Raw genomic sequence first — 27292 nt, forward strand, 5'->3', positions numbered from 1 at the left:
ACATTGGGATCAACCATAATTTTTACCAGCCAGGCCGGTATAATACCGGTGGGTAGCAACCCTACTCTCTAGGGTTATGGCAGATGGGGAGATTTGTTGCCAGCAGTTAAATTTTGCTACTACGGCAACAAACCTCCCAAAAATACTTTCCCACTGGCAACCGGTGTTAAGACATATGTTTTACCATCGGCATTTCAATGTGTGCCAATGAGAAGGAAACAAGGGATGTCTTGTCTCCCGCAGTAGCAAAGATTTATCATGGGCGAGAAGAAGTCCCTTGTGTTATAACTCTTACATGGGTAAAAGTATTATTCTTGGATGAAATGTGGAGTGTAGCTGTTTGAACCGGGGATCAAAGCAAATGTGAGCAACGGCAAAACGTGCATTTTGTACAGTGTATCTTTACTTGGGGAAGCAGATTTACCAATTTTAAGGTCCTGAAGAAAAATAAAAACAGTTGCAGGGAAAAAAGCAACAAAAAGTGTGTGATTTTTTTTTCAAGATCACCTCAAGCGCTAGTTTATTTAGGAAAAATACATGACAGACGTTTCATTGTTGAGCACATTACTTGAATATTTTAATATGAAAATGTTTTTTTTTTTTTTTTAATCATTTCAGTGAATTCTATGTAACTAGACCATAACTACTGCTCACGTGTTGTGCAGTGTTGCATGAAACCATAAAGTTTACTACAGTATTTCTTTTCCAGTGTCAGAAGTTTGGAGAATACCACAAGGATGACCCTATCTCTTTCAAATTTTCGGAGACTTTCTCTCTCTACCCACAGGTATGCCTCTTTGTCCCTTCTTAAAGGACCAGTAACATCAAATCATGTAAACATTAAATGAGCCCAATAGGCTGGTTTTTCTTTCTTTAAGGATTAATTATATCTTAATTTCGATCAAGGACAAGCTACTGTTTCACTATTACAGAAAAAGGGAATTCTTTTTTAAAACTTAGATTTTTTTTAATCAAGTCTATGGGAGACCGCCTTTCTGTAATTCGGAACTTTCTGGATACCTGGTTTTTGGATAACAGATCTCCTACCTCTACATTTTAAAATGCTGCATTAGACATCTCTCACAACTAGGTATGCGCCGAATCCACAATTTTGTATTCGGCCGAACCCCCGAATCCTTCACGAATGCTGAACCAAAGCCTAATTTGCATATGCAAATTAGGGAACTGCCAATTGCTTGAACCTGAAGGTGCATGGGCTTGGATAGGTTTGTCAAACCCATTTCATAAAGCTAAACTAAAGAAGGCTAGATATCTTGTACATTATGTTTTGGGCTTCTGTACCAGCCCAAGGCAACCACAGCCTTTAGGCAGTAAAGTTCTGTGTCTCCAAAGATGCCCCAGTAGCTCCCCATCTTCTTCTCTGCTGATTCACTGCACATCCTCTGTGCTGCTGTCACTTAATTAATAATAATTAATCATTTCTACATGGCAGCACAGAAACCAGTGCAATTAGCATTAGAATTTAATAATCACCCCTGTAGCATCAGCTTGTATTACAGACAAACCTCATTTTCTGTCTGATAATTTGCAACAATCCCTAAGTTTAGCTTCTCAACAGCTGCTCAGAGCCCACTGAGCATGTGAGTGTCACAGACACTTTCCAAGATGGTGACCCCCTGTGACAAGTTTGAAGTCCTGGATCATTGCTGCTATTGACAAGCTGAAACTTTAGGCTGGTGCAATAACTTCAGTGTATATAAAATATGTCATTTTTAGCCATAATCATTTTTAGGGGTTAGTTCTCCTTTATGAAGTAGAAGTCACTGATTAATAACCATTTGGAGCTGTTTAAATTTACCTACATGATCAGAGGAGGACCCAACAAGTTCAGCACGGTTTCGAGCCAAATATATGTTATACACAACTGATGAATTCAATCATATCATTGTTCTAATGTGGATGCAGTGTTGACTATTCGAGAATAGAGAAGACATGCTGAGAAAATTGCATTTGAGGCAAGACTGCAACTGCAAGGAGATTCACACAGGGGAAACAAATCAAGGGAAATACAATTATACATAAGTTAATTATAAACTGACCTCTTAATATTTATATAATACGCAAAAGCCATGAATATCTTGTAAATGATATCCTTATAAACGGTGAGTTCTGATGTCATCAGTTATAAACGGTGAGTTCTGATGACTCCCTAAAACGTGTGTATTATAATAAATAAAGTACCCCCAGTTGCAAAATATGAGGATATTAGAAGTTACCTCGGAGTTCCATGGCCTGTATAAAAACACTCGGCCTTCAGCCTCGTACTTTTATATGGTCATGAAACTCCTCTGTAACTTATAATATCCTTATATTTTACAAGAGGGGGTACTTTATTCACTATATATTAGATGTATATAATATTTATATATTGCTGTGATTAAGAAGGTATTTTTCCTGTTTCTCGTATATAATAGCACTTTCTTTATACTTGTCTTCTAGTTTATGTTCCATTTGAGGAGATCTCCATTCCTGCAGGTGTTTAATAACAGTCCAGATGAGAGTTCCTACTACAGGCATCAATTCATGCGGCAAGACCTCACCCAATCCTTAATAATGGTTCAACCCATCTTGTACGCCTACTCCTTTAACGGACCTCCAGAGGTATGGTGCTATTGTAGTATAATATTTATTCTGTCTTTAAGCTTTAGGATAGAATGCAGGGAGTAGTTCCTTTGTTGGATGGATATAGTTGGTGGTAATGTACTCAGCACAGTGATTCAGATCATCCCATTAAAGGAGAACTAAAGCTTAACTAAAGAAGTAGGTTAGAAATGTTGTACATGATGTTTTGGGCTTCTGAACCAGCCCAAGGCAACCACAGCCCTTTAACAGTAAAGATCTGTGTCTCCAAAGATGCCCCAGTAGCTCCCCATCTTCTTTTCTGCTGATTCACTGCATATACTCTGTGCTGCTGTCACTTACTGAGCTTAGGGATCCACTCACAATATACAGTACACATAGAATAGAAATGTCACAATATAAGGCTGATTAGTAATTAATACAGATAATTACTACATGGCAGCACAGAAACCAGTGCAATTAGCATCAGAAATTAATAATCAGCCCTGTAACATCAGCTTATATTACAGACAAACCTCATTTTCTGCTGGATAATTAGTGACGAGCCCTAAGCTTAGCTTCTCAACAGCTGCTCAGAGCCCACTGAGCATGTGAGTGTCACAGACACTTTCCAAGATGGTGACCCCCTGTGACAAGTTTGAAGTCCTGGATCATTGCTGCTATTGACAAGCTGAAACTTTAGGCTGGTGCAATAAATTTAGTATATAAAATATGGCATTTTTAGCCATATTTATTTTTAGGGTTTTTTTAATGATTATTTTGATCAAGTATTTGGGAACATATGCAGGGTGGCCATATTGTGTTTTTGTGCCTTGAATGTAAAACGACTGACCGTTTTGCCATTATGTAAAGGTCACAGAGCACTATCTTTACTAGAACTAGGAGTTAATAAGGTAGACTGGTGGATAGGGTGCAACTTTATAGGGGGGTGCAGTTTGGAGGAGGAAGTGAATGGCAAAGTTCCATTTCCTCTGCATCATTTCGGCACACCGCTCTGGGGTGAAGGAAACTGGCACACAAGTGGCTAGGGATTGACACAAGGCAAGTGGATCTGGGCATTATTGTTAAGACTGGGCACTAAAGCAAAACAATTCTGTTCTGTGGTCATAATGATACAGGTTTGTGTATTTAACAGCTGTCCAATAAACTGATACAATCAATAAAATCACCATGCCATAAGCCCTTTTATGCCATATAACATAGTGTAATCACGTATAAATCTGAAGTAGTACTTTGTATTCTGTATCTTAACAAATCCCTCGTTTCCTTTTCAATTTTCCTTTGCGACTTCTTGTTTCCTTTCTGACTTCTGAGCCTTTCTTGGTTGAAAGCCAGAGTATTTAAAAACTTAGGTTTAGAATGATGAGAAATGTTTATATTGCTGAAGATATGCAGGATCCATACTGAGTATTGCTCACATTATTGCATCAGTTTTTCCATAGAGGCTGCCAGGGATCCACCGCTCATATTAATGAAGGTTCTTCTTACTGATTTAAAGACTGGAAACATTTAGAGGCACATTTATCAAGGGTCGAATTTCGAATTCATGTGAGTTTTTTTTTTTTTTTAAACTCCCATGAAAATTCAACCAATCAAATTGTATTAATAAAATCGAATTTTTAAAAGTCAGATGAACAGAATCGACCGGAAATTCGAATTGAATTTAAAAAAACTCAGATTCTCCGAAAAAAACTTGAATGTCAGGAAGGCTGCAAACAACTCCAAACTGATTCCTGGACGTCTCCCATTGACTTAAACAGCAATTTAAAGGTTTGAGGTGGTGAATAGTCGAATTAGAGTTCTTAAAGGGCCAGAGTATGATAAATCTCGAAAATCGAATTTGAATTTTTTTTTAAAAAAAGCCTAATTGAATTTGAATAACTCCCTGGTCGAATTTGACAGTTTTGATCATAAAAAAACCCCACAAAATTCAAATTTGAATTTTCAATTCGACCCTTGATAAATCTGCCCCTTCAAGTGAATGGCTTTTTAAACGCATTTAAAGAAATTCTGACACATTCATGTAATAAGGTAAAGGAGGACTCCCTTTACCTCAGCCAAGAAGAACAGTTCTTTTCTAACTCTGGGCACTTAACATTTGTACTTCAGCATATAGGTGGCTAACACTGTGCCCATTATTAGTGTGGGAAACAGCCTATCAAACATTGGCATGCGACAATGCAAAGCAGTGGCGTAACTAAGTACCAGCAGACCCTTTAGGTCCAAGTAAGGGTCTGTATCCTCCACAGTACTCTCAATATTTTCTACACTGTTTGATCCGTGTGCTCATGGGGATGGAATTGAGGGGTCACCATAATGCAAATTTACAGAGGGGCCTGGCAAGATGGTATATTATGCCAGTGGTGCCCAGTACAGTAGGCATAGGGTTTGTTCCTCCCTTAAAGGGGCAGTTTCAAACTGTAATTTTTTTTTTACGTTAAATATAGGCATACTGTCATGAGAAATCAAGTTTTTTCCAGAATGCATCTGCTCCAGTGGACTTCTGCACTGAAATCCATTTTTAAAAGCACAGAGTTTTTTCTTTTTAATTTTGAAATCTGACATGGGGCTAGACATATTGTAGGTTTCCCAGATGCCCCCAGTCATGTGACTTGTGCTCTGATAAACTTCAGTCACTCTTTACTGCTGTACTGCAAGTTGAAGTGATATCAACCCCCCCCCCCCAGCAGCCTAACAACAGAACAATGGGAAAGTAACCAGATAGCAGCTCCCTAACACAAGATAACAGCTGCCTGGTAGATCTAAGAATAGCACTCAATAGTAAAAATCAATTGACCACTGCAACTCCTTCAGTTACTTTGAGTAGGAGAAACAACAGCCTGCCAGAAAGCAGTTGCATCCTAAAGTGCTGGCTCTTTCTGAAAGCACATGACCAGGCAAAATGACCTGAGATGGCTGCCTACACACCAATTATAACTATAATAAAATACACTTGTTGGGTTAGGAATGAAATTTTACACGGTAGAATGAATTATTTGCAGTGTAATTTAGAAATAAAAAGTACACCATAAGTCATAATAGAATCCCTTCAAATAAAAGTGATACCTTTGATCTACCACCTGCTTGACAATAAGGCCAAAGTATATACTGAACCTATCGGATACCAAGACAAGTTCAAGCAATGGTTCCATTCCTGGCTGTTAAATATTTACTTCTATTTTACCCCCAACCCACAAATGCATTTTTTGTGTTGAAAGACTTCACTTTCCTATAAACTTAATTACTGCAATGATTAACCTCAAACTAAGTGGGGCTTGCAACATCATTTCTAGGTGACAGCGATTTGTTGACACTCTATATAATATATTCTAGAGCAACGTGATCCTGGAATTCTGTTACACTCACTGCCCAAGGTCTTTTTAATGCTCCAATAAAATAGTTTGAGCCTTACTAGAGGCAATATACCCTAGGATCAAGTATGTATGTCATATGTATATTTTGACTTTGTGTTTACTTTTATATTAAGAGTGCATTTAAAATTTTAGTTAAAATGTGAGTTATTAACTCAACCATCCATGTTAGCGTGAAGAATTATCACCAAAATTATCACCAAAATAGCCATTTCTGCCTTGTAATTAGCAGCTTTTTCTTAGCTTACATGCTCCAATTTCTGTTGCCCTTAGAATTCCTATTGATAGTAAAAGATTCTTCAGGGCAGGGTCCTCATCGTAACTGTATATTGTAGCACGTGAGCATGAATAATTCTATAATAACTGTACCCCTGTTTGTGCATATGCCTTGTAAAGCACTGCGTACATTTGTGGCGCTATATAGATAAATACATACATACAATTTTATGTACAATTTTAAATGGAAAGCTAAAAAATAAATGTAGAAGAAATGTAAAACTGGATGGGGGGGACTTGCCAAAAGATTCTAGTTGCTCACTTTTACCAAGGTCGGGACTCCCTTTCTTCAAAAAAATGCAACGAAATTGGGTTCCTTAGGCTGATCTTTTTCTGACCTCCCAGGTATCCTCTGGATAGAAGGACACACATGCAGTACAGACAATATTCATGTAAAGTGCATCCACATACCCAGGGCAGGGGATACCAGGGAGCTCAAAGAACATGGCTACACTTAACACAGTGTCGGACTGGGATGCCAGGGGCCCACCAGAAAACCTTAGATCTTGGGCCCACTGGAAAACCGTAGACTGTGGGACCACTTTTCATACTATTATTCCTCCTCTCCTCTCTCAAACTCTTTATTCTCTTAGTCTTGTATTACTTACTTCTACTTCTACACTATATTCTTCCATTATTTTTTCCCCATAAAGAAATAGGGAATGACCATGAAATAGGCTAAATGCTTAGAAGCAAGAGGCCCACTGACACCTGGGCCCACCGAGAGTTTTCCTGGTATCCCGGTGGGCCAGTCCGACACTGGAAGTCAGTGTTAGCCACTCCCTGTTTTTAGACCACACCCACTTTAAACCACACCCATTTTACCACAAGACCACATCCACATTAATAGCACACCAAAAAACCAAATGGTTGGTGCTCACTGCAGGGAGGGATGTCACTCTTATGTGAAAAAAGTTAAGTCATATTAAGACATACCCTTAAATCCATATGCTCCTCCTCCCCTGTGTATAATACAGTATCCCCAGCATATGATTAAACCCCTTAGGGGCCCCTAACAATAATTTTCAAATGCTAACAAACCCCCAGAACAAATACCAGGCTTGTGTTCAATTGGGATCATAGGACAGGCTGAGTGTGAGACACACCGGGAGTATAAATCAGGCAATGTATGGCGCACACAGTGAGCATAGGGGAGGCAGAGTATGACACACAGCTTGATAAAGAGTGAAGTGCCACTCATAACGTTGCATGCTTATGTGGCACCAAGATTAAATAAATAAAGGCAAATTTTAATTATGAATTTGAGAGCTGTCTGTGCAGAGAAATGTGTCAAAGTCAAGTCACTGCATGTTAACAATTTGCCAAATCTTTAACCTCAATTTCTTGCCTCTTGAAATGCATTTTTAGAAAAAAAGGAAAACAGCCATTTTAACTGCATGGGTTGTATCAAGGACCAGAACCCCCAGAACAGCAGCCTATCAGGTAGCACCAGTTCAGGCATAATGTTTAGAGTGGTCCCACTAGCACCTTTACATAGCCGCCCCCCAACCTATCCCTAAGGGCAGGCAAGCTAAAGCAAAATAAGTGGCTGTGGGTGGTACCATACAGCTAGTCACTTGAATTGTAAAATACCAGCCAGGGCATGCTGGGGGTGGGCTGATGACATAGAAGTGTTGGAGTAGTGATGTAAGTGGTAGAGCAATTACATTAATGGGAGTGGGGGTGGCATTACCAGCCAGATGCCAATCTTATATGCAACAAATACCCCCCACAGCAGGGCTGGATTTCTATTGGAAGCCAGGATTCTCCGTTGTCACCCAAGGATCACACATGTGAACCCTTTGTTCCTACATCTGGAGAACAGGGGACAGAAAGCTTGTAGAGTCAAATAACCCACAAAATCTTCTACGTGCCTAGTCCCTAATGCTCCAGAATAGCATGTCGCCTATTCATTTGTTCCACCCTAAGCCTGGGCCTTTGTGGCCTTGGCACAAATCTGTGTCTGTCCCTACAGGCCACCGTATCAGTCACATGGCAGTGATTGGGTTTTTCTGATAATAATGATATTTACAACACTATTCCATAAGCTGCAAGAATGGGCCAGTTGTAGCCAAGAAGCCCTGTCTCAGAGAAAGGCCTGAGCTACAGAGAACACATCAGCTAATGCAAAATAAACATGCTCCCAATGGGTGTTGTCCTGCAGTGAAAAACACACAAATATTCCACCTAAAAATGTAGCCACTTGTTATTATTTTATTTTAATACACAACAAAATAAGATTTGTACCTTCATTCATTGTGTCTATTGTACAAAATATTTACAGGCATATTAAAGAGCTGTGCAATGATTTCTTTAAGCACAATAGAGATGTAGCATTAGATCCTCTCCTGTTCTGTACAAACGTGTGTGTATTGGGATGGGGTTAATGTCTTAAAATGGACACCGTCTATATAGTCTGATTATCCTCTTTCATTTTAGGGACCCCTAATCAGATCAGTCAGTATCCCACTGGGCCCTCTATATCTCTTGCTCTCCCCCCCCCAGAAGATGTGGGGTCACCTTCTTCTAAATTAACACCCTGCCTAGAGCTTGTAGCACTGTGGACTTACCACTATACTCAGCCACTATCACAGGGGAGAGGGGGTCCTGTTGTGGATCAAAGTTTGACCCTAAGGGGGGCCTGGCTGGATATCGCAAATGTATGTAAATTGGGTAACTTACGCTAAAACATAAACTAAATCTTAAAGGGGTTGTTCACCTTTAAACACTTTCAGGTCGTTCACCAGAAATAAAAATATACTTTTCATTTTCTATTTGTGACCGTTTTTCTAAAGTGTAAAGTTTATTTTTTTAACATCTTATGTCTTTCTAAACAGCTCTGGGAGGGGGGTCGCTGACCCTTTAAATTGTGAATCACACAGAAATAAGGAAAGGCGTTTAAGGTGTTCCCGTGTATTTTATTACTCAAGTCATTAGAAAATAAAGCTGGTATACTTTTATACAATGGTTTATTTTTTTTAAGTGTAACAATATAAACAAGGGAAAAAAAAACATTATAATGTTATCAATGTTTAAATGTCACACTGATTCTAAAGCTCCCCATAGACGCGACGATTCTTCTTGCCGAATGACCGATTTTAGGGAAGCCCGACCAATCCTTCGAAATTATCGTGCGGTTAGTGGTATTCGAACGATCGTACATCTGTCGGGAAATTGATCGGCCAGGTCAAAAAATCTTTGTCGGTCCCAGTGCAATGTATCTATGTTTGCAGGGCCAAGCAGGCAGCTCCCCTTTGTTTTCCTGCCACATTGGTCTTTTTAGTTGATGGTAAATTCGTACGATCGTTCTGAGAAGATCGTGGTCTCATGATCAGGATCTGATCTTTTAAAAATCTCAACATCTATGGCCAGCTTAAGTCTCTGGCCACAAAGGCGGATTCGGGGACAAAATCTCCTTTTCTTTGCGGCAACTAATCCTCTCCCTGCCTTCCGCCGGCTAAAATGTAAATGGTTTTCCAAAGTCGCCCGTAATTGCCTCACGAGGAAAGGGCTGCCGTTATTCCATTTTTTATTTTGAACTGCTCCTCCTTCGACTTTGGTTTTTATTTTGGGAGAAGTGTCATTTCTGCCCTTTTCTTTTTCCATTTCCATTTCCATATTCTTTTTTTCTTCTTCTGATCAACTTCCTCTACTTGCGTTTCATGAACTTTCTTGTTCTGTTCATCTGCTTCCTCTGCTAATTCTGGTTTTCGCGGTTTTACTACTTTTAGTAGTTTTAGTAGTTTTAGTCGTTTCTTCCCACCTACAAGATAATATTGATTAGTATAACGTGTAACCACCCCCCATACTGCTGAGCCTTATACATAGTGGATTGTGGTTGTAGATTGGAAGAGTGAGGAAAATCAGGTTTAGTAGGTAAAGTCGGCAGCAGTAGGACAAGATGATAAAAGTAAGAAAACGATGTCAGTGTTACCCTACATGTAGTTCTTTAGTTCTGGTTAGAGACCAAAACTCTGCTCCAACCCATTATCTTAGAGGCTGGAATTGTATTTTTTAATTTAACATATTTTTTCCTTAATTTAAATTCTTATCCTTTATATTATAAAGCTGATATATTTAACCTTTATCTCACCCTTTCACTTAGTTGTACTTACTTTCCTTTAGCTCTTTATCTGTTTCCACACCGTTCTCAGGAGGTGGATTGGTTTTTTTAGTAAAAGGAAGATATTTCCTCCAGTTTTTCTTTTTTTGTTTTTCAGTGGTATCTTCGTTCATGTGCTGTGATTCAACTGTAAAGAAAAGTTCCATTAATTAATGAGGTTACTATGATAATGGGCAAACCTTTGCTCCATGGAAACCCATATTAACCAGTCAGATTTGTGATTTAAACAGCAGATCAGAAAATAGTAACTGCCGGTTGATATGGGTTACTGGATCTCTAGTTTAAGGGGGTTATTTATCAAAGTCTGAATTTATCTCAATATTTTCTGCTAAAAACTCAGATCAAATCCATTCAGGTTTTTTATGCTTATTTATTATTACATTTTCCCAAAAATATGCTTTGGGGGGGAAAAAATCAGATTTTCAAAATATTTCAGATTTTTCATAAGATTTTCACATTGCACAAAACCCAGCCCACATGAAAAAATTATTGGGACTTATTTGCAACCTCAACAGGTCTGAGATGCCAGATTTTCTGATTTGGACTTTTCCATCCTCGAGGTCTAATAAATTCCCGAAAAATTTATGATTTTTTAAAAGTCCGATTTTTATAAACTCTTCGGAGTTTAGTAAATAACCCCTTTAGAGTCTGCTGTTTTAGCTGTTGGCTGACCAAAAATAACTCCTCTTCCCCTTCACTCATCTTAGTTTGTACTTACCATCTTTTATCTTGTTATCTGTTTCAGCACAGTTCTCTTGAGGGACATCCGTTATTGTAGCAGACTCTGATATTTCTCCCACTTTATTATTGTTTTCTTTATTAGGAGTCACTTCATTTTCCTTAGAGTTCCCTTCTTCTCCTATGTGTATTTTTACTCCTAAAAAGTAAAAGTTTAGACATTTTATCTCTGATTTTGCTTTACAGCAACCTATAATAACCAGTCAAATGTTTATTCTCAAACAGCACATTAAACCAAAATGCTAACGGCTAATTGGTTGTTAGGGGTTACTAGATATATTATAATAGATATTAATAATTATATGTTGCTTTATTGCACACTCATTTTTGTGATGATGACTGTCAGTCAACTTCAGTTTAGAGAACCTTCCTAATCACTCCAGCAGCCCTCCTATTTGTTATAATGCTTCTCATCAGTCCTGGATATTCTTACTCTATAGGGGCATTGCCATTTGATCTATATGAACCCATTTCAGAGATTTATTGGGGAAAACCTTCACAGACAAAAATAAATGGACAGAATTTTACCTGGTTCAACTACTTGAAGACTCCGCACCTCTTCCTCACGTTTTTTTAATTCTTTCACATGCTTGTTGCTGGGAAAGAAAAGATAAAATTATTTATTTCTGTGCAAATTAAATCCTACGCTGTCAATTGGTGTAAATTTATTCTGAGAACTTTTAATTGTGGTTTCTGAGATATTCAATTTCATACTGATTGGCTTGGCTCAACAGCAAGATGTTATAAAGACCAGAATATAGAAATCACTACATGTACTGTATAGCTTTATATAACAATCTTACTATGGCAATATATTTCACTTAGAAGTTAAAGAGCAATAAAATGAATGTTAGGGGGTTATTTATCAAAGTCCGATGTTATCTCAATATTTTCTGCTACAAAATCAAATCTGCTTGGCTTTTTTACGTTTATTTATTATTAAATTATCCCAAAAATTTGCTTTGCAGGAAAAAAAAATCAGATTTTCATGATTTTTTGGGGATTTTTCACCCTAAAACTTAGATTTCTTATGTTTTTTTTGCCTGAAAACCTCAAATACTTTGGAGGAATTGCACATCAAAAAATCATTGGACTCCCATTGACTTATATGCAACCTCAACAGGCCTGAGATGCCGGATTTTCTAATTCTGACTTTTCCATCCTCGGGGTTTAATAAATTCCAAAAACTTCAATTTTATTAAAAAAAATATCACACATTTTTCAGGATTTTTCCATTCTGAGTTTAGTAAATAACCCCTAACTGTTTATCTATAGGGGCTATAAAATCCCTTTAAGCAGTATGAAAAAGTCCAAGGTTTGCCCAAGGTGTGGTAACCAACCAAATAGCAGATAGCATTTACTGATCATCTGTTTAAACTGAAGATCTGGTCGGTATTGTAGGTAACTAGACCTGGTGCAAAAATTAGTCAAACCCCAGGATTCTCACACTATTTTTAAAAAGTCAGTATCACTTTAAAGAACTCACCAGAAACGAATGCTTAATGCCAGAAGTCCAATTATCAACAAACTAATGCATGCTCCAGCCAAACGGATATACGGTTTAGGGATCTCTAAAACTAAACAAGAAAATAAGTTAATAAAGAGTATGAATGTGTAAGTGCTAGAAATATGTAGAATAGGTTTATCATATATCACTATAGAAGTGTAGGGCTGAGAGAGCATTTGTCCTGAGATACCAGAATAAAGGGGAAATGTGGTTGGTGGAAAAAGCAAATGGAAAAGGGAAATTTTACAGTTTAGTGAATAATTACTGTATATAATGGAATTAACACAATCAATAGAGGGAATAGGAATAAACAGGACTAGAAATAAAATGTAAAAATTATTTGAAATGACAGAAAATAGAAGAGGTGAAGAAAAATAGAAATACAAATAAAACTAACAGAGGCCCATTATGTATTAATGATTAGGGTTATTGCAAGTGACATGTAATTGGCATGTTTCTATAAGTTGTGCAACTTTACCTAATTGTTTCATAGAATCGGATGTAGTACAATCTGCCTTCTGATCACTGGGTCCTGTAAGGAATGAATACCATTAGTTGAGACATTACAATTAGATGAATGCAATGAAAATGAATTAATATATAGATACACACAGTGGCGTAACTATAGAGGAAACAGACCCTGTGGGGTGAACCAGAGAATAGGGGGTCCTGTTTAATCTTTCATTAAAAGGTGATTTTTTCATTAAGGGTAACGGCACACCCTGCTATTTCGGGAGATTAGTCACCCAGCAACAAATCGATTCTTCTTCGGGCGACTAATCTCCCTGAAATGTCCAGCCTCATGAGGAAACTTCGGGTGACTACGGAAACCCGAAGCGATCCGACAGCCTTCCCACCGGCGCTTTACATTCTAGCCAGCAGGAAGGCAGGTCGGGGAGATTAGTCGCCCTAAAGTAGAATCGGTTTGTCGCTGGGCGACTAACTTCCAGAAATAGCGGCATGTGCCCTGTCCCCTAAAGGGTTTTCATTAAAGGGTGATTACAGTATCTTGTGCATTGTGCAAAATACTGCCTTTATAACATTTAACATTTGCTGCATTTTTAAAAACACCACATGTGACCTGGTCCTAAAAAAAACAGCTGTTAGAATTAATACAATAGTTGATAATATTACAAATATACTGCTACAAAATGTATCCGCTAAATGTTCAGAACCTGTACCTGGATTACTGAGCTGCCAGACTGAAACACCAGAGATTGCATCATTAAGTTTTAACATTTTGGAAAAACAGTAAAGAATAAAAGACAGAAAGCAATTGCAAAAAGTCTTTATTTGTACTGAAAAATCTGAAAACAACCCAAATGTGAAAAGTGTTTGGAAGTTGAGCAACCACTTATGTAGACGCATAGTCAGTCATTCATAACATAAGTCATAACATAAAGGAAACTTACCGTATGTCTTACAAAATGAAGTTCAATCCTATAAGCAGCAAAGAATGTGCACCCCCTGCTCCCCCGGTAGTTAGGCCACTGCTCATACCATATTTCCCTTTATTGCAGGCTCTGTCCATCTCACACATGCCCCTTCTGCATAATGTTTCTTCCCTCTCTTGCTTGTCCCATCACTTGCTCATCAAATCCTGTCTTTGGTCCAGCATTTTGGATGCTGTCATAATCTCTTCCTTTTGTTTCCTCTGGTTTCTCTATCTTTTTAGACTTGCCACCCTTTCAGTTCATGTCAGATTTGGAGATGTTATAAAACTCTCTTCTGTCTGTTCTTTGAATCAACCCTGCTACCAACCTGGTTGGCAAATCACCATCTTAAAATCAATATATCCAAAACAGAATTCCCACCTAAATCCAGCTTAGTACTTAAATGTAACTGCAAGGTTGATACCACTGTTGTTATCATGTAGGGGTCTGCAAGTGGCTCCTTTTACTTTGTGTGAGCTCTGTATGTAATTCCTGTTATTTCTCTTTAATATTGAAATACAGCGCCATGCCTTAAACCATTCTCATTGTTTTTATCTTATTTTGCCTATACCATTGTAACCTGCTCCCACCCTTCACCAGTGCAATACACCCTACACTGAACAGCAAGAGTAATCTCTATATATCTATACCCCTTTCTTATAATTGTATAATATTTGCACTATGTACTCATGTTTATTTTATCACACATTTATGCCTTGAGAATAACTGTAACTCCCAAGTATCTCGGTCATTCTGAGCCTTTGCACAGCAACTTTGTTCTTGTTTAACAGATTGGTTATATGGCATAACATACCATTTTCACTCTGTCATTCCAACTTTACACCAAACGTTGGTCCCAAAATTCTTCCCTACACAATTCTTTTGTATAGGCTATTAGTGTAATTTCCAGGAAACGTTTCAACCATTCTTTTCACCTTTTACCTATTTGGGTAATGGCACATAGAGAGCTTTGCTAGCTGCATCATTTCTATCTTGTGGCTGGATGCAAAAGACTGGAAAAATACCTTTGCTTTGACAGTAATAGCAATAGCACTGACCCTGCTGGTGCAATTAAGAGCCAGGCGATTATCACTTAGAAATTCGCTAGTGAGTATTTCCAAACACTAATTGCCTGATGTGAATATATGTAAAGATGGGCAAATTCTGTAACCAAATCTCTGTATTTATGGCCAACTTTATTATCTTGGACATGTGCAAAGGTTACTTTTATGTGTATAAAACTTGAAAAGTAGGAAGCAGCAACAACCCACCGACTCAGCTGCAAAAAACATTTTTAAACTTGCATGTTTTCAGTTCACACAGACCCTTCTGGACCCTATAGCTCCTTTCTTCTATTGATGTTTTATGCACATAGTTTGGCCTCTCGGTGTGACCTATGTGGAGGCAGAGCGGGTAATTTATTATTAAATGTTTAAGTTGCATGCTCACAAAACCCCATACTTTTAAAACCCAATTAATGTTATGTTTTCCAGCCTGTGTTGCTTGACAGTAGCAGCATTCTTCCAGATAGGATTCTTCTCATGGATACTTTCTTCCAAATCCTGATCTATCATGGAGAGGTGAGTCCATATTGGTGTAACATGAAAAAAACATTTATCTCATACTATCTTCCTACTGAGCTCATTGGCAGATGAAGCCTCACTTTTTAAAATCATTTTTGGCTTTGTTTGCTCATTCCAGACAATAGCACAGTGGAAGAAAGCAGGCTACCAAGACATGCCAGAATATGAGAACTTCCGACATCTGCTTCAGGCCCCTGTAGATGATGGTCAGGAGATCCTTCAAACCCGTTTCCCGATGCCACGTTACATAGACACAGAACATGGAGGAAGCCAAGTAAGTGAGATTTTAGTCCAGAAAAAATGTACTACTCAATGGCATTGATGCAGCTGGATCTTATTGGACTCCACAGCAAAATCTTTTAGGGTACCAAAAACATCATGAAGATAACCTGCTTCCTGAATATATATATATATATATATATATATATATATATATATATATATATATATATACATACATACATATATATATATATATATATATATATATATATATATATATATATATATATATATATATATATATATATACATACATACATACATATATATATATATAAAGTGTGTATATATATATATATATATATATATAAAGTATATATATATATATATATATAAAGTATATATATATATATATATATATATATATATATATATATATATATATATATATATATATATATATATATATATATAAAGTATATATATATATATATATATATATATATATATATATATATATATATATAAAAAGCTGGAAATGGAGATCGCACTCACAGGTCTTAGAAGTGTTTAAATGTCTTTATTCAGTGGACAAACGCTGATATATATATATATACATACATACATACATACATACATACATACATACATACATATATATATAAAGTGTGTATATATATATATAAAGTATATATATATATATATATATATATATATAAAATATATATATATATATAAAGTATATATATATATATATATATATATATAAAAAGCTGGAAATGGAGATCGCACTCACAGGTCTTAGAAGTGTTTAAATGTCTTTATTCAGTGGACAAACGCTGACGTTTCGGCTGACACGACAGCCTTTCTCAAAGTGCAAAAATTCCCAATTTTTTTTTAACCCTTTTTTTCACTTTATTATTTGTTATGCTGTCACTGATGAGGTCTGCTACACGTCACTTCCCCTGCTTTCGGTTGCTCCTTTTGTTTTTCCAGCCACACTTGGTATTTATTTCGTTTGTGTGAACCATTTTTGCACTTTGAGAAAGGCTGTCGTGTCAGCCGAAACGTCAGCGTTTGTCCACTGAATAAAGACATTTAAACACTTCTAAGACCTGTGAGTGCGATCTCCATTTCCAGCTTTATATTCAAACTTCAAGTAGGACTGCACCCAGGCATAATTGATGACATTTTCGTGAGTGCCGGTTTTTCCCTTCAGTGTGTGTGTGATCAGAAGCCTAAAGGTAGAATAATACATATTATCCACTTAAAACTAAATGCATGTCTGTAAAATAGATTGGCCATAATTAGTGGATTACGTTATAACTTCCATTTTACCACTTTGCATAAATTTACTTTGAAGCACTTCACCGTACACAGCTATTAGGGGCGCATCTCCGCTTGTATAATTAGCACTCTGACCTTCCGCACACAAAGTAATTACGGAACATTTATACAGTTGTATTGCCATTATTAAAAGAAGAAAAGTATGCCCGATATTACATGTAAATTTCATTAAGGCCCTTAAATGCTAAAATCAAATTGGGAATATTGCACTCTAATGTAACTGTTCCTTATTATCCTCCTCAAAATGCTTTAATGTTTAATTTACTGGAAATTATCTTTTGGAACATAGCACCTCTTAAACACACAAGTACCATTATTTATAGGAGAACAAAACCATCAAAACAAATGAGTAGAAATGCCATTATTTATATACTAAACTTACTGTACCAGCCAAAAGTTTCACAGTCTCTATCAGAGTCATGATAGACCACCGTTATATACAGGGGGTCACCATTTTAGATTTAATTAGGAGTGTCCTAGACGATGCAAGTGCTTAGTGTGGTCTGAACAGCCATTGGAAAGCTAAGCGTAGGGGTTGATGCAAATTATCAAGCAGAAAAAGAATAGAAGCTGATTCTAAAGGACTGGTTATTAAATATAATTAATTGCACTGATTTAATTACTAATCACCCTTTCATTGTGGCATTTATATTCTATATATATGATATATTGTGAGTTGGTCCCTAAGCGCTGGTAACTGATAGCAGCACAGAGGATATATTGTGAATCAGCAGAAAAGAAGACTGGAGGGAGGGCATAGATATTCCCTGCTAGGGTGGCCAAGGTCTGTTGTGACCATGGACTCTTACAGAAGCCCAAAACGCTAGCAGAAACATTTCTACCCTATGTCTTTGTTGAGATTTCGTTCTCCATTAATTTAAAGGGATACTGTCCAAATCCATCAGTTAATAGTGCTGTTCCAGCAGAATTCTGCACTGGAATCCATTTCTCAAAAGAGCAAACAGATTTTTTTTTATATTTAATTGTGAAATCTGACATGGGGCTAGACATATTGTCAGTTTCCCAGGTGCCCCAGTCATGTGACTTGTGCTCTGATAAACTTCAGTCTCTCTTTACTGCTGCACTGCAAGTTGGAGTGATATTACCCTTCTCCCCTCCGGCAGCCCATCAGCAGAACAATGGGAAGGTAACCAGATAGCAGCTCCCTAACACAAGATAACAGCTGCCTAGTAGATCAAAGAACAGCACTTAATAGTAAAAATCCATGTCCCACTGAGACACCTTCAGTTGCATTGAGTAGGAGAAACAGCCTGCCAGAGTGCTGGCTCTTTCTGAAAGCACATGACCAGGCAACATGACCTGAGATGGCTGCCTACACACCAATATTACAACTAAAAAAAATACACTTGTTGGGTTAGGAATGAAATTTTACATGGTAGAATGAATTATTTGCAGTGTAAACAGTTTAATTTAGGAATAAAAACGACACCATAAAAATCATGACAGAATCCCTTTAACAAAGGGGGAAAATGTTTTTAAAATACATTATTATTAATTATAATGTCTTTAAACTGCCCTATATAAATACTTGTACAACAGGAGGGTGAGTACATCAAACACTAATATAACATACAAAAACTATAGATACAGGAGGAAAAGAGGGCCCTGCCCTACAGAGCTTGGTATCTGTGTGATACTTTCATTGAGTAAGTTTATAACTAGTAGGTCTCTCTTTTTGGCATGATAAGGACAGGGTGTTTGTTTTTATATATGTTGTGTACAACTTTATCAACAAACCAGTCTTCAAGTATATAGTCCTTCCAGGTAGAACGTTAGGTGATGAATGAATGGTAAAACACTACCTGGATACAAATGTTCATGAAGGACAAGTAGAATTTGCGTTAACATTTTGCATTAATTTTGCCTTACAGGCTCGCTTCCTGCTATCTAAAGTCAACCCGTCCCAGACCCATAACAACATGTACGGTTGGGGGCAGGTCAGTATCAATGCTTTTATCTTCTGTTTCATTGCTGTAGGTATTGTTCATTTAAACGATATGTAAACCTTTAAAACAAGTGAATCTATTGATGAGACTATTTGAAGAATGTTTGCAATGTCCATTTATTTGTATTTTTTTAATTCCAAGATATTAAGGGATACATGTACTGTTAATATGAATGCATTTTGTTACAACAGCGCCAGCTCCTGGTCAGTTTCCAACCATTCTGACCAGCAAGTAGTTGTCAGGCGAAAGAGGCTGTTCTGATCTTATTCTAGTTAGGAAACAAACTAGAAACCTCTCTCAAATCTTTCCTAACCAGAAGAACATCAGAGCAACCCTCTTTCTTTCTCCTGACTGTTCCTTTAATTCTTGCACTAAGCAAGATATAGAAGTTGAATGTGTTTTTTTAAAGTTATACTGTCATGGGAAAAAACATTCAAAATGAATCAGTTAATACTGCTGCACCAGCGGAATTCTGCACTGAAATCCATTTCTCAAAAGAGCAAATAGATTTTTTTATATTCAATTTTGAAATCTGACATGGGGCTAGACATATTGTCAATTTCCCAGCTGCCCCAAGTCATGTGACTTATGCTCTGATAAACTTCAATCACTCTTTACTGCTGTACTGCAAATTGGAGTGAAACCACCCCCTCCCTTTTCCCCCCCAGCAGCCAAACAAAAGAACAATGGGAAGGTAACCAGATAACAGCTCCCTAACACAAGATAACAGCTGCCTGGTAGATCCAAGAACAACACTCAATAGTAAAAACCCATGTCCCACTGAGACACATTCAGTTACATTGAGAAGGAAAAACAGCAGCCTGCCAGAAAGCATTTCTCTCCTGAAGTGCAGGCACAAGTCACATGACTTGGGGCAGCTGGGAAATTGACAAAATGTCTAGCCCCATGTCAGATTTCAAAATTGAATATAAAAAAATCTGTTTGCTCTTTTGAGAAATGGATTTCAGTGCAGAATTCTGCTGGATGTGTTTTGAAAAAAACCTGATTTCCAATGACAGGATCCCTTTAAGCGTGCTTTCACAGTAAACTACCTGGCCACAGATAAGCCTCTTCATAATGAGCTGTACTTTGTTTATTCAGAGCTAATTGTCTACATTTTAACAAATGACTGTTTACATGGGAGAGGGGTGAGTTTCGGGGAAAAATAAATATTATAAGTGATTTATGACTGAAAAAATATCAGGGGGAAATGGTGCATTTAAAAGAATAGACAGAATGCGGAGGGTACAATGATCCACATATGGTGGAATTGTTCCATAGTAAAACTGTTATGGATTACCGGTAAGGTTTATACAATGATAGACGTAGTATAGGGACTTCTCTGAAGAAAACCCCCAAGAGGCTTTGCTTAATAAACCTTTCCAGGGTCAAACCAACTCTCAACTCAAGCTAACAACTATTATATTTATTTAGGGTATAGCAAAAATCATAGAGTACAACTTCGCTAGACTTTCTCATGGTAAAAACCAAGATGATGGTTCTGGAAAAACGAATCTCTTTATTAATGGACAAGCAAAAGCAATTAGACACAATGTTGTCCTCTCGGCTAAAATACAGAGGCATCTTAGACAATTCCAATTAGCCTTTTCTCTCCAGATGTTATCCCAAAAATTCTGTATCAGATTTATGAATTGGTCAATATGTTCTAACTTTCTTCTTTTATATCCTCTGCACATAACAACTTTGTGAACCAGTTAATTTCACCTAGTTAGTAGTTAAAATGTTATTCTGATTTACACATATATTTTATTGAATTTTATTTTGCCCAGCTTACAACCCTCTCTTTTAGCAACCGTCATGAATGCATCATTTTATATTGCTAATGATTCCATGTCAATTCACACTAAACAAAAGTAATTAATATGTTGAAAAACAAAGACATTGGAAAAAAAAAAAGAATATAGACAATACATTTTCAACATCAGTCCTATTTTGCTAATATTTAGCAAATGTGTATCTAGGTGTATACTGCCCCTTTAAAATTATAAGATGAAGAGACCATATCTGTTGACAAGGGAGGTGCACATGAGTCCATGTGTTTTGCATGACCATCAGTTGGCCGTCTAATTCATATCTTCCTGTAATGCCAGCGTTACATAAGGGAACTTGGTAATTGGCAAACTTTGAAAGGCATCCCAGAGGTGCTTGAAATTTGAAGATCCAAATTACAGAAATATCTGTTATCCGGAAGACCCGAGGTCACAAGCTTTCTGGATAGCAGGTCCCATATATTGGGTCACCGGCAGTAAGTTGGAGGCTTGACTGCCTATTCGCTTGCTGCTCTAACATCGCACTTACTGCAAGTGATATTAGTCAACAACTATAATTACAGTGAATTGAGTGTCCCTGTCATTTAATGTATGGAATACGATTATGTGTATGTATTTATCATACAGTTGTCAACACATGGTGTATATATATATATATATATATATATATATATATATATATATATATATATATATATATATATATATATATATATATATATATATATATATATAGAGAGAGAAGTGAAGAAGCTCGCACTCACAGGACTTATCAAAATCAAAAATGGTGTTTATTTCAATATAAGTAACTAACGTTTCGGCTTGCACTCAAGCCTTTCTCAGAGAAAGTCCTGTGAGTGCGAGCTTCTTCACTTCTCTACTTAATTTTTGGGCATATTGCACCCAGGCAGCGATGACTTTTTGACGTGCTGTGCCGGCTTCCTGATTATCTATATATATATATATATACAGGGCCGCCATAAGGTGGGGGGGGGACAGGGGGGACAAGTGTCCCCGGCCCGAGCATGAAGGGGGGCCCGACAGTGCTGCAGTTTTGAAAAGAGCCAGGCCCCCCTTGAGAGCGCCGAAGCCGTGCGGCCATCCTGAACAGCGGAAGTGCCGAACAGCCGAAGGACCTGAAGCACCGAAAACAGCCAAAGCCGAACTCCCGAAGCGGCGAAAAGACCCGAAGTCACGAAAGCAGGCGAAATTGAAGTCCTGAAGCGGCAAAAAGACCCGAAGTCACGAAAGCAGCCGAAATTGAAGTCCTGAAGCGGCAAAAAGACCCAAAGTCATGAAAACAGCTGAAATGGAAGTCCTGAAGCGGCGAAAAGACCCAAAGTCACGAAAGGAGGCAAAGTTGAAGTCCTGAAGCCATGAGATGAATTCTACTGAACCCTTATTAGTGGTTTTTTTTTTGTTTTTTTAATCTCCTGGCCACCAATATATTATTTTAATATGCTATAGGCCCCTGAAACCAATGTTTTTTTTTTTTTTTAAAAAAAGTTTTTGGGGCCCCAATTTTTTTTTAACTTGTAAGGGGGGCCCTGCCACCAATGGTTTTTTTTTTTTTTAAAAAAAAAAAAAACAATTTTGGAGCCCCAATTTTTTTTAACTTCTATGGGGGGGCCCTGGCACCAATGTTTTTTTCTAACTTATAAAGGGGCCCTGACCATCAATAGCTTTTAATAACTTGTGTGTGGGAGGGGGGTTACTTTTTTAGCCCTGATATCTGTGTGGTCTTTGGGCGGGACGGAGTGGGGCTTGGGTGGACTGGGCGGGATCTGGGGTGGGGCTTGGGGCTATTTTGGGCGGGGCCCTGAAAATTTTGTTGTACGGGGCGCTGTGATTTCTAATGGCAGCCCTTGACTGCCTTGACGGGGCAGACACTGCCTTGACGGGGCGCGTCAGCTTATGCATGCTTTGTACAAACTTTGTAACTAAAAGTGTCTCTTTTTTGTGTTAGTTACAGTTCAGTTGTGCAAAAATAGGTTTCCCAGGGGGCTATATGTTGGAGTGCTGGGGTAAATTTCTATTTAATTTGTATATCAAGCCGTACCCATGTGCACCCAATAAAAAGGGATTGAGCTGCATTTTTTTTGATTTAATTATATTATATATGGGGAGGTGGCGCTCTCCTTGATGCTTGCTCTCCCAACCCCCGCTTAATGGTGTCTTTGGAAGAGATCATGCTAGACAAAGAGAAAAGCAGGTATGATCTTTCTCCCCCCAAAGATAATACTTTTTTCACTTAGGATAGGACTGACGCACGGACACTGCCTTGACGGGGCGCGTCAGCTTATGCATGCTTTGTACAAACTTTGTAACTAAAAGTGTCTCTTTTTTGTGTTAGTTACAGTTCAGTTGTGCAAAAATAGGTTTCCCAGGGGGCTATATGTTGGAGTGCTGGGGTAAATTTCTATTAATTTGTATATCAAGCCGTACCCATGTGCACCCAATAAAAAGGGATTGAGCTGCATTTTTTTTGATTTAATTATATTATATATGGGGAGGTGGCGCTCTCCTTGATGCTTGCTCTCCCAACCCCCGCTTAATGGTGTCTTTGGAAGAGATCATGCTAGACAAAGAGAAAAGCAGGTATGATCTTTCTCCCCCCAAAGATAATACTTTTTTCACTTAGGATAGGACTGACGCACGGACACTGCCTTGACGGGGCGCGTCAGCTTATGCATGCTTTGTACAAACTTTGTAACTAAAAGTGTCTCTTTTTTGTGTTAGTTACAGTTCAGTTGTGCAAAAATAGGTTTCCCAGGGGGCTATATGTTGGAGTGCTGGGGTAAATTTCTATTTAATTTGTATATCAAGCCGTACCCATGTGCACCCAATAAAAAGGGATTGAGCTGCATTTTTTTTGATTTAATTATATTATATATGGGGAGGTGGCGCTCTCCTTGATGCTTGCTCTCCCAACCCCCGCTTAATGGTGTCTTTGGAAGAGATCATGCTAGACAAAGAGAAAAGCAGGTATGATCTTTCTCCCCCCAAAGATAATACTTTTTTCACTTAGGATAGGACTGACGCACGGACACTGCCTTGACGGGGCGCGTCAGCTTATGCATGCTTTGTACAAACTTTGTAACTAAAAGTGTCTCTTTTTTGTGTTAGTTACAGTTCAGTTGTGCAAAAATAGGTTTCCCAGGGGGCTATATGTTGGAGTGCTGGGGTAAATTTCTATTTAATTTGTATATCAAGCCGTACCCATGTGCACCCAATAAAAAGGGATTGAGCTGCATTTTTTTTGATTTAATTATATTATATATGGGGAGGTGGCGCTCTCCTTGATGCTTGCTCTCCCAACCCCCGCTTAATGGTGTCTTTGGAAGAGATCATGCTAGACAAAGAGAAAAGCAGGTATGATCTTTCTCCCCCCAAAGATAATACTTTTTTCACTTAGGATAGGACTGACGCACGGACACTGCCTTGACGGGGCGCGTCAGCTTATGCATGCTTTGTACAAACTTTGTAACTAAAAGTGTCTCTTTTTTGTGTTAGTTACAGTTCAGTTGTGCAAAAATAGGTTTCCCAGGGGGCTATATGTTGGAGTGCTGGGGTAAATTTCTATTTAATTTGTATATCAAGCCGTACCCATGTGCACCCAATAAAAAGGGATTGAGCTGCATTTTTTTTGATTTAATTATATTATATATATATATATATATATATATATATATATATATATATATATATATATATTCATATTCTCCATCCTGTATATATGGCAAATAAACCCTGTTGAATATTGGTTAGAGACACTACTAATATAAGATTTTTTTTTTTCTATTACAGAATTTCAAAATACACTTGTGATAACAACTGTCTGTCTTCTCCTGTCTCCCTCTCTCCCACAGGAATCCGGATCTCCCATTCTCACAGACGATGTCAGTCTGCAGGTTTTTATGGATCATCTAAAGAAACTAGCAGTGTCCAGTGCTGCCTAAATGCAACCCTTACTTTCCTGGAACATCATCCTATTCCTGTACAGAAAAATCCTTCCACCTTGGAGATGTTAATAGCCCTACTCACCTCTCACTACATAAGGGCTTGTGGTACAGACTGCTCCTTCCCCCCAACTTACTTTAGTCCGTAGATTTCGGTTTGTGTGCATATGCTGCCTTCGCTCTGCCGACAATAGCTCTTTAGTAGATGTATGACAACAATTCTGTAGGAGCAAAAAGAACAAAATTCTTATTTTGAGCCTACCATATCAATGTCAAGCACTGACGAATACAAGTGAAATTTTTTATTAGCTCTAATAATAAATGTAAAAGCTTCATTGTGTGCAAGTATAGGTGTGAAACAGAACCAGACAGTCTATATACTCCCACCATTTGCTGAAATACTGTACTTTGACTTGTGCAATAGTTAGTGGTGGAGATCCCCCATGCTGCCTAAGGGCAAGGGCACATCTCCACCTGAGGAATATTAATGAGCCGGAGTGAAGCAGATCCACTGAAATCTGAGCATTTTCAAGCTGATCTCTACTCCGCTTGGCTCCTTGTAGCTGCCCACAGGCGGAAACTGTTCTTTAAAGGGGACCCGTCCCCCTAAAAAAATATTCAAAATCCTATTTTATCACATTAGTCAAGCAAAATTAACTTTAATTACACTATTTAAATTATTTGAATCTTGTTTCCTTCAGTCTGAAAATTCATAATTATAGCAAGCAGGCAGGAGCCATTTTGTGCACACTGTAATTAAGGCAAGTCTTGCTTAATATCAGAATCTTCTTTGTGCACCAGAATGGGGGACCTGATGTCCATCCCCATGCCCTGGCTACACAATTAAATGGTGAAGAGAACAGGGGGCATGTGTGGACATCTAGGAAGTGCTGAATGGAAAGTGAAAGTAATTGTCTGCCCCGCCTCTATGCCTAAGGCATAGAGGAGGGGCAGACAATATTTGATTGACAGCTGAGATTTTTAAATGAGTTTACAACAGCTATGAATGCTTTAATAAAAAACTTGAAAAGGACTTTTATTATACAGCTTTTTGTGTCTGGGTGAGAGGTCCACTTTAAGGGTTGAGACACGCTGCGATTCGGGGAGATTAGTCGCACAGCGACAGATCTCCTCTTCTTCGGGGTGACAGACCTCCTCTTCTTCGGGCGACTAATCTCCCTGAACTAAATCTCCGGCGAGATGGCACTCGGAGCAATTAGTTTTCCGAAGTAGCCCGAAGTTTCCTCGTGAGGCAACTTCGGAAAATTAAGCAATCCGAGTGCCATCCCGGCAGCGATTTACATTCTAGGAAGGCAGGGGTGGCAGCTCGGTGAGATTAGTCGCCCCAAAGAAGAGGAGATTTGTTGCCGGGAGACTAATCTCCCCGAATCGCAGCATGTCTCAACCCTTAAATGCAGCCGCTGATTTGCTATTGTGCCCTTGCCCTAAAGCTAATGTCATACATAGCGGATCGTTACTGCACAAGTGGAGGATTTTAGCAGCGAAATGCAAACTCTAATTTTGGTGCCGAAATTCGCCATGTGCGCCTGCACCGGGGCCGATGCCATGTTTGTTCAGGCACATCAAGAACATATCAAGACGCATAGCAGCGAATTCTTGATAGATCCGATATGTGTGACATTAGCTTAAAGGGATACTGTCATGGGAAAAAAAAAATTTTTCAAAATAAATCAGTTAATAGTGCTGCTCTAGCAGAATTCCGCACTGAAATCCATTTCTCAAAAGAGCAAACAGATTTTTTTATATAAAATTTTGAAATCTGACATGGGGCTAGACATATTGTCAATTTCCCAGCTGCCCCAAGTCATGTGACTTGTGCTCTGATAAACTTCAATCACTCTTTACTGCTGTACTGCAAGTTGGAGTGATATCACCCCCTCCCTTTTCCCCCCCAGCAGCCAAACAAAAGAACAATGGGAAGGTAATCAGATAACAGCTCCCTAACACAAGATAACAGCTGCCTGGCAGATCTAAGAACAACACTCAATAGTAAAAACCCATGTCCCACTGAGACACATTCAGTTACATTGAGAAGGAAAAACAGCAGCCTGCCAGAAAGCATTTCTCTCCTAAGGTGCAGGCACAAGTCACATGACATGGGGCAGCTGGGAAATTGACAATATGTCTAGCCCCATGTCAGATTTCAAAACTGAATATAAAAAAATCTGTTTGCTCTTTTGAGAAATGGATTTCAGTGCAGAATTCTGCTGGAGCAGCACTATTAACTGATGCTTTTTGAAAAAAAAAAATTTTCCCATGACAGTATCCCTTTAACCCCTGAGCTGTTTTATCTTGAAAGTTTGGTTTTTAGCATTTTGCTCAACTTTTAGCTGGCCATACCTGTAAAGATTCAC

At 38.2% G+C, this 27292-nt stretch overlaps 2 protein-coding genes across 2 annotated transcripts in view; one reads left to right on the forward strand and one right to left on the reverse strand.

Annotated features, from left to right (window-relative positions):
- Window positions 1-13153, reverse strand: part of LOC108700312 — a 782191-nt gene extending 769038 nt beyond the window's left edge. The window contains exons 1-4 of the mRNA XM_041575385.1: window positions 13095-13153; window positions 12596-12686; window positions 11638-11705; window positions 11090-11248 (exon numbers count right to left, since the gene is read on the reverse strand). Coding sequence (XP_041431319.1) covers window positions 11090-11248; window positions 11638-11705; window positions 12596-12686; window positions 13095-13107 — 331 coding nt within the window. The 5' untranslated portion in view covers window positions 13108-13153. The remainder of the gene's footprint in view (window positions 1-11089; window positions 11249-11637; window positions 11706-12595; window positions 12687-13094) is intronic.
- LOC108700309 (protein transport protein Sec23A) overlaps window positions 1-25624 on the forward strand; it is a 71512-nt gene extending 45888 nt beyond the window's left edge. Inside the window, exons 15-20 of the mRNA XM_018233395.2 lie at window positions 710-787; window positions 2461-2622; window positions 15543-15629; window positions 15751-15906; window positions 19094-19159; window positions 24828-25624. Coding sequence (XP_018088884.1) covers window positions 710-787; window positions 2461-2622; window positions 15543-15629; window positions 15751-15906; window positions 19094-19159; window positions 24828-24917 — 639 coding nt within the window. The 3' untranslated portion in view covers window positions 24918-25624. The remainder of the gene's footprint in view (window positions 1-709; window positions 788-2460; window positions 2623-15542; window positions 15630-15750; window positions 15907-19093; window positions 19160-24827) is intronic.
- Window positions 25625-27292: the final 1668 nt, after the last annotated feature.

Source organism: Xenopus laevis, chromosome 8S (assembly GCF_017654675.1).
Source record: "Xenopus laevis strain J_2021 chromosome 8S, Xenopus_laevis_v10.1, whole genome shotgun sequence".
Taxonomy (NCBI): domain Eukaryota; kingdom Metazoa; phylum Chordata; class Amphibia; order Anura; family Pipidae; genus Xenopus; species Xenopus laevis.